Source organism: Austrofundulus limnaeus, unplaced genomic scaffold, assembly GCF_001266775.1.
Source record: "Austrofundulus limnaeus strain Quisiro unplaced genomic scaffold, Austrofundulus_limnaeus-1.0 Scaffold825, whole genome shotgun sequence".
In the NCBI taxonomy this organism is placed as follows: Eukaryota; Metazoa; Chordata; class Actinopteri; order Cyprinodontiformes; family Rivulidae; genus Austrofundulus; species Austrofundulus limnaeus.
This window is the reverse complement of record NW_013953227.1, coordinates 140,483-147,462: the sequence shown is the minus strand read 5'-3', so window position 1 is coordinate 147,462 and position 6,980 is coordinate 140,483. Positions and strand designations below refer to the sequence as shown.

At 42.4% G+C, this 6,980-nt stretch overlaps 1 protein-coding gene across 2 annotated transcripts in view; it reads left to right on the top strand.

Annotated features, from left to right (window-relative positions):
- Positions 1-6,980, top strand: part of upf2 (UPF2 regulator of nonsense mediated mRNA decay) — a gene marked incomplete at its 5' end in the record, with an annotated part of 24,653 nt that overhangs the window by 10,301 nt on the left and 7,372 nt on the right. For both annotated transcript variants that reach the window (XM_014028870.1, XM_014028869.1), the window contains 5 exon segments: positions 441-716; positions 801-984; positions 3,118-3,266; positions 5,599-5,703; positions 5,812-5,910. In XM_014028870.1, coding sequence (XP_013884324.1) covers positions 441-716; positions 801-984; positions 3,118-3,266; positions 5,599-5,703; positions 5,812-5,910 — 813 coding nt within the window.

Sequence of the window (6,980 nt, the reverse complement as noted above, 5' to 3'; positions counted from 1 at the left end):
TTCTGTTGTAGACTATCCCCTCTTCTGTTGTAGACTATCCCCTCTTCTGTTGTAGACTATCCCCTCTTCTGTTGTAGACTATCCCCTCTTCTGTTGTAGACTGTCCCCTCTTCTGTTGTAGACTATCCCCTCCTCTGTTGTAGACTATCTCCTCTTCTACAATCGTGCCCACGAATATGGCGATTTGATCACATGATCTCCAGGTCGTTACTACACTTGAGAACCTGTGCAGCTAAAATAAAACTACCCAGCACACTTTGAAGGACTAATCTTCCACATTTTATACCAGATTCACTCATTTTTGAAAATCTCAGTTAGCTCTGGCAGCCATTTTTAATGGGGTCGACTTCGTGAGATATTTTGCTGACACACACAGATCAGCTGTGGATGATAACTGTAGAAATCAATCGTTCAGCTGTTAWTGTTTTCTGGTCCTCCAGGTCAATCAGCCCAAGTTCAACCAGCGGCGGATCAGCAGCGCCAAGTTCCTGGGCGAGCTCTACAACTACCGCATGGTGGAGTCGGCCGTCATCTTCCGCACCCTGTTCTCCTTCACCTCCTTCGGGGTGAACCAGGACGGCAGCCCCAGCCCCCTGGACCCCCCGGAGCACCTGTTCCGGATCCGGCTGGTCTGCACCCTGCTGGACACCTGCGGCCAGTACTTCGACCGCGGCTCCAGCAAGAAGAAGCTCGACTGCTTCCTCGTGTACTTCCAGGTGGGCCTCGGCGGTCCGGCCCGGTGTTCCGGCCCGCTGCTGAGCTGTGGCGCTTTAATGTGAAGGTTTAATCTGTGTGTGCAGAGGTACATCTGGTGGAAACGGAGCCTGGACATTTGGACCAAGGACCACCCGTTCCCCATCGACATCGACCACATGATCAGAGACACGCTGGAGGTGCTCCGGCCCAAGATGAGGCTCAGCTGCTCRCTGGACGAGGCCACCAAGCAGGTGTCGGACCTGGAGAGGGAGGTGCTCGTCAAGCTGGGTAAGCACCATGCTCCCTGCGTGATTTGTGCCCGTCTCACCGGTTCGTTGGCTCTCTGTCGAACCGGCAGAGCAGCATTTCCAGGCGTGTAGGAGTTCTGCATACCAAACACACACACTCGTTAATAAAAACACACGAGTCAGAAATGATGATTGTTTGGTTCCTTTCAGGTCGGTCTAGAAAACAGTTTTGACTCATCAAAAATTTGTTTACCTTATGTCAGTGGATGGACACATTTCAGTGTCATTTTTTATTGCATCTTTACTGTTTTATAGAAAAATATCAAACTTCGTCTATAAACAGCTGCTAAATAAGATGATTTGATCTTTTTTCTCTAAAATATCTTGGTCTCGTTAAACCTTAATGTAGACGTCTGAAAAAACTGACTTTAGTAATTAAAAATRTTTTGTTTACAGTGAAACAAATAAACAAAGCAGAGGGTGGAGCTAAAAGTTGGAGCATTTAWAAGTTTGTTGTCAACAAAAAGCTCTAAACTATAAAGATATGAAGAAGAAACTGGAGGTCGTTAAATATGGTGCAGTATGAGGGCCAAAATTAGGACCACTACRCAACCAGCAGTTGCTACATCTTTGTAGCAGGAGGTTATATCTATTCCTAAACCAGCTATTGATCTGATTAATGATAGGCCGGCACCGCTAACTGAGGCTGGCACTGGAAAATGAGAAGACTATTCATTTGGGTTAAAATCAGTGGCTAGTGACTAGCATGGATAATCTGGCGTTAGCATTAGAGAGGCTAGTGACTAGCATGGATAAGCTGGTTTTAGCATTGGAGAGGCTAGCAACTAGCATGGATAAGCTGGCATTAGCATTGGAGAGGCTAGTGACTAGCATAGATAAGCTGGCGTTAGCATTGGAGAGGCTAGCAACTAGCATGGATAAGCTGGTGTTAGCATTGGAGAGGCTAGCAACTAGCATGGATAAGCTGGCATTAGCATTGGAGAGGCTAGTGACTAGCATAGATAAGCTGGCGTTAGCATTGGAGAGGCTAGTGACTAGCATAGATAAGCTGGCATTAGCATTGGAGAGGCTAGTGACTAGCATGGATAAGCTGGCGTTAGCATTGGAGAGGCTAGCGACTAGCATGGATAAGCTGGTGTTAGCATTGGAGAGGCTAGTGACTAGCATAGATAAGTTGGCGTTAGCATTGGAGAGGCTAGTGACTAGCTTGGAAAAACTGGTGTTAGCATTGGAGAGGCTAGCAACTAGCATGGATAAGTTGGTGTTAGCGTTGAAGAGGCTAAGGACTAGTATGCCTAGGCTGCTCGCCTAATGTATTAGAAACAAACATTTTTGAATAATAATATCTGGTGAAGTTCACACAATAGTCTTAATTTTGACCCTCTTAACGTGCCATAACAGAAGAAGTTTAAGTTTTGGACAACTTTTCAGAAATTTTTTCCAACATACCTAAACTCGAGCTTTATCTTTATTTATTTTTTACAAATGAGTTTCAAGAAAACTGAAGATTATAATCAAAAATTCTCAGTTCTTGAAAGAATCGGGTCTCTGTTCTGAGCACCGGGATGACGACAGAGGAGGAAKAAGGAAACATTCCTGCGGCAGGTGSTTCTGGATCTGCGACCCGATAACAGCACACGGACCGGTCTTAGTTACACAGTTTCAAGGTGTTGAATTGGAACGCAGAGAAAAATGTGAAACTGCAGCTCCACCCTCTGAGAAAAGTGACATGGGCGCGGTCACCTGAAGTCGACACAGATCCGACACTGGAAAGTAAAAATGATCCGATAACTGCTGAGGAGAAGTGAAACAAGTCTGCAGGTAAACCTCGGGTGTCACAACAGGTTCACCTGAGGAAGATCTGTTGATTCATCACCTGAGTCTGTAGGTTGCAGTAGCTTTGTGTTAAAGAGGACTGAGTGATTGATGGGGCCCCTCTGGGTTAAACAGTGGCCCCTTTGTTATCTTTCATAGTTGAAGGAGGACGTGGCATTCCTCAGGCCTGCAGTCACAGACCTGATCTGCAGCTTCATCTTTGTCGTCACGCTTCAGTCAGCTCAGCAACGTGTCGCACTTTCCTCTGCAAAAAAACAAACACTGAGAATCCAGAATTTAAATTAAAAATTTACATGCAGTCTTTGTTTCTATAAAGGCATGGCCATGGAGAACAACGGTCGCTCCAGCGCAATGAGCGAAGGGGAGGCCCTCGACGAGGAGGACGACGACGACGAGGAAGAGGGAGGCGCCGAAACCGAGGAGCAGTCGGGCAACGAGAGCGAAATGAACGAACAGGAAGAGGACGTGAGTGACGAGGTTCATCGTGTTCCAGAGAAGCACGTTGGGTTTAATCCCTGGAACGAAATCTGTTTTGTTTCTCCACAGATTCATCGTTTTCTCAATTTCACATTTTCACTCTTATTTTTCAAGTTTTTCTTCAGATTTATAAAAATCTCTATGGTTTCACGCTAAGCTTCATGTTTTAATTTTGTAGAGGACTTTGGTGTTTTCACGAGTGTCTTCTCCACAGCTGACATATATACATTATACATATATATATTATATATTATACATATTTATATTATACATATATATATTATATGTTATATATTTCTGTCTGTCTGTGTGGAGAGGAAAGCCCACCCCACGTTACCAGATAATGTCAGAGAAAGGGTTCAAAAGACCTCAAACTACTTAGGGCTTTAAAGTGCCTGTGACCACAAATTTTTGTAATAAAGATGAATGTATTTTTAGAAAGAGGACACTGATAAAATATGACAAAAGAAATTTGATGTCGCTGAGATGAACAGTTTTTGAGATTTTTGCCTGTGAAGTAACAGGAAGTGATGTCAAAGGGGACTGTCTGCATGTGAACAGAGCGTTGTTACAAAAGCCAAAAACCCAGACTGTAGAGAAGTATCTGATGTTTCTTAAGATTATTTTGAGTCACTATCAGTAAGAGAGTAAAAGTTCAAATAATATTGTTTCATTAAACAAAGACCAGAGAGTTTTCTTTGTTAAAGAGTTCCCCTTTGATGTCACTTCCTGTTTCACTTTGAGCCAAGTTCAAAAGAAAACATGCCAATTATGAGACAAAATGGGTTAAATCGTGCGTATTATTCCAACTTTCTTAAAATAAAGATGTTTTCTTTGACTTTTTGTATTTAAAGAATATGCATGTCACAGGTACTTTAAAAACTAATATTGATACACTGAAATATCACGATATTTTCTTTACTGATACCGTATCGAATCTCAAAAGCATCGTATTGATTTTTAATTAAGGCTAAATTAAAGGATGTAGTATTTTATTAAATTTCTTGCACAGTGTGCTCTTTGCACTGAGGTTTTTTTATTTGTTTTTTTGGAGAAAAAAAAGTGATTATTTACAGTATCACAATACATGGTGGTATATCATATCGTGCAAACTACTGTAGGTGGAGCAGTTGAACACAGATCCACTGACCTGTGACMTGTAGTGGTGCAACCACACATATATCTGTATGGAACCGTTCAATGCACACTATGTATGGAACAATACAGATTTTTAACATTTATTTTATCAACTTATCTTCTGAAGATGCTCTGTGTTGAAGGATCAATGGATCTGTGTTCGACTACTCCACCTAGGCTGCATTGTGGAGCTCAGATCCACTGAGAAACTTGCTGTTTCAGCAACATGTCTTTTAAAAACTGTACTTTTGAGGTTAAACAAATATTTCAATAAATTACAAGTTAAAAAGGGAATGGACATTTCTCGTTCTGTATCAAAAAGATATTGAACAGTAAGACTAAAGTATCGAATCGAATCGTGACTTTTCTTTATCGTTACAACCCTAGGTGTCATGATAAACACACAGCACCAGAAACTTCTCTGAAGGTCTGACCTCAGTGTTTCAGTCAGATTGACGTTCTGGACTGAGTTTGTTGTTTTCCTCCTGCAGCTCTTCTAAACGAGCTGTACTTGTTCAGTCTTTGTGTCATKGTCCTGCCGTGACCTTTGACCTTTACTCTTTTGACCGAGGCGTGCAGAGCTCATTTCTCTGAGCTGAGTTTGTTCAGACTGAAWATTAAACCGTTTTATTTTTTCTGTTCCGCACAGATGAACCACTGAAATGAAAAGCAGCTCAAGCAGCTGTTTGTTTATTTGTTTACCTCACATCCTCCTTTGTGTTTTTTTGGCACATCTTTATTAGATAGATAATTAAAGGAACGAGACGCTTCTCTTTAAATTGTTTCTTCTGAAGCAGGAAATACCAGAACAAGTAAAATCATTTTTCCCTTCGTTAATTAGCAGGAAGTGTTTTTGACGACTTTGCTTTGTTAACCCAGCTCCTGGTCCTTTTCTTTGTTCCTGAACTGTTTGAGTCTCTTCAGTTTCATCTGGTCGAGTTATGGTTATATTTACGATGTTTCTTTTTTATTTTATTCCAAATAAAATCATAATCCTGTTAGCTTAGCATAAAGACTGGAAATAATAATCCCACAGCCGTGACAGCAGTGAAGATAAACATAGAATTCAGTAAAGTGGGGTTTGATTTGTTTTTTTTTTTTCAGTGTTAAATCCCATTTTTGTTCATTTATCTTTAGTTGTGAGTTACTTTTGTTACAGAGTCGTGTCTTTGGTCTCCTGCAGGAAGCATCGGAGAACGAAGAGGAGGACAGGGAGGAAGAGGAGGAGGAGAACACGGACTACCTGACTGACTCCAATAAAGAAAACGAGACGGATGAGGAGAACAACGTAAGACTYGACACATTATTTATTTAGCTTTTATTGGGTGAACGGGGTAAAACGGTGCACCTGGTGATCAGGCTGGGTTTGGCTGAAGGTTTGGATTTTTCTCTGCAGGAGGTCACCATCCGTGGCGGTGGACTGAAGCATGTGGAATGTCCTGAGGACGAAGACTTCATCCAGGCTCTGGATAAGATGATGCTGGAGAACCTGCAGGTTTGACATCCTGCTAATAATTCTAATAAGTATCCACTCCTGTAAATCATAGCAATTAAACGTCTAAATACAGAATATTATGGGGAGGCATGAGGGCCGAAATTAAGACTATTGTGCAACAGCGGTTGCTACATCCTTGTAGCAGGAGGCWATATTTATTACAAAGCCAGCTAYTGATCTGATTAAAGATAGGTCAGCTAACTGAGAGGCAGGAGCYGGCAAATGAGAAGGAGACTATTCATTTGTGTTAGCRTCAGAGAAGCTGGTGTTAGCAATGAAAAGGCTAGTAACTAGCATGTAGAAGCTGGCGTTAGCATTATAGAGACTAGCATAGATAAGCTGGCGTTRGCRTCAGAGAGGCTAGCAACYAKCATAGATAAGASGGCGTTAGCAATGGAGAGGCTAGTGACTAGCATGTAGAAGCTGGCGTTAGCGTTATAAAGACTAGCAGCTTGCATAGATAAGCTGACGTTAGCATCAGAGAGGCTAGCAACTAGCATAGATAAGATGATTTTAGCAATGGTGAGGCTAGTGACTAACTTGTAGAATCTGGTGTTGACATTATAGAGCTAGAAGCTAGCATAGATAAGCTGGCGTTAGCATCAGAGAGGCAAGCAGCTAGCATGGAGAAGCTGGCGTTGGCACTGGAGAGGCTAGTGACTAGCATGAATAAGCTGGTGTTAGCATTGGAGAGGCTGGTGACTAGCATAGATAAGCTGGTGTTAGCATTGGGGAGGCTGGTGACTAGCATAGATAAGCTGGCGTTTGCAGTGGAGAGACTAGTGACTAGCATAGATAAGCTGGCATTAGCATTGAAGAGACTAGTGTCTAGCATGGATAAGCTGGCGTTAGCATTGGAGAGACTAGTGACTAGCATAGATAAGCTGGTGTTAGCATTGGAGAGACTAGTGACTAGCATGGATAAGCTGTCGTTAGCATTGGAGAGACGAGTGACTAGCATAGATAAGCTGGTGTTAGCATTGGAGAGACGAGTGACTAGCATAGATAAGCTGGTGTTAGCATTGGAGAGACGAGTGACTAGCATAGATAAGCTGGTGTTAGCATTGGAG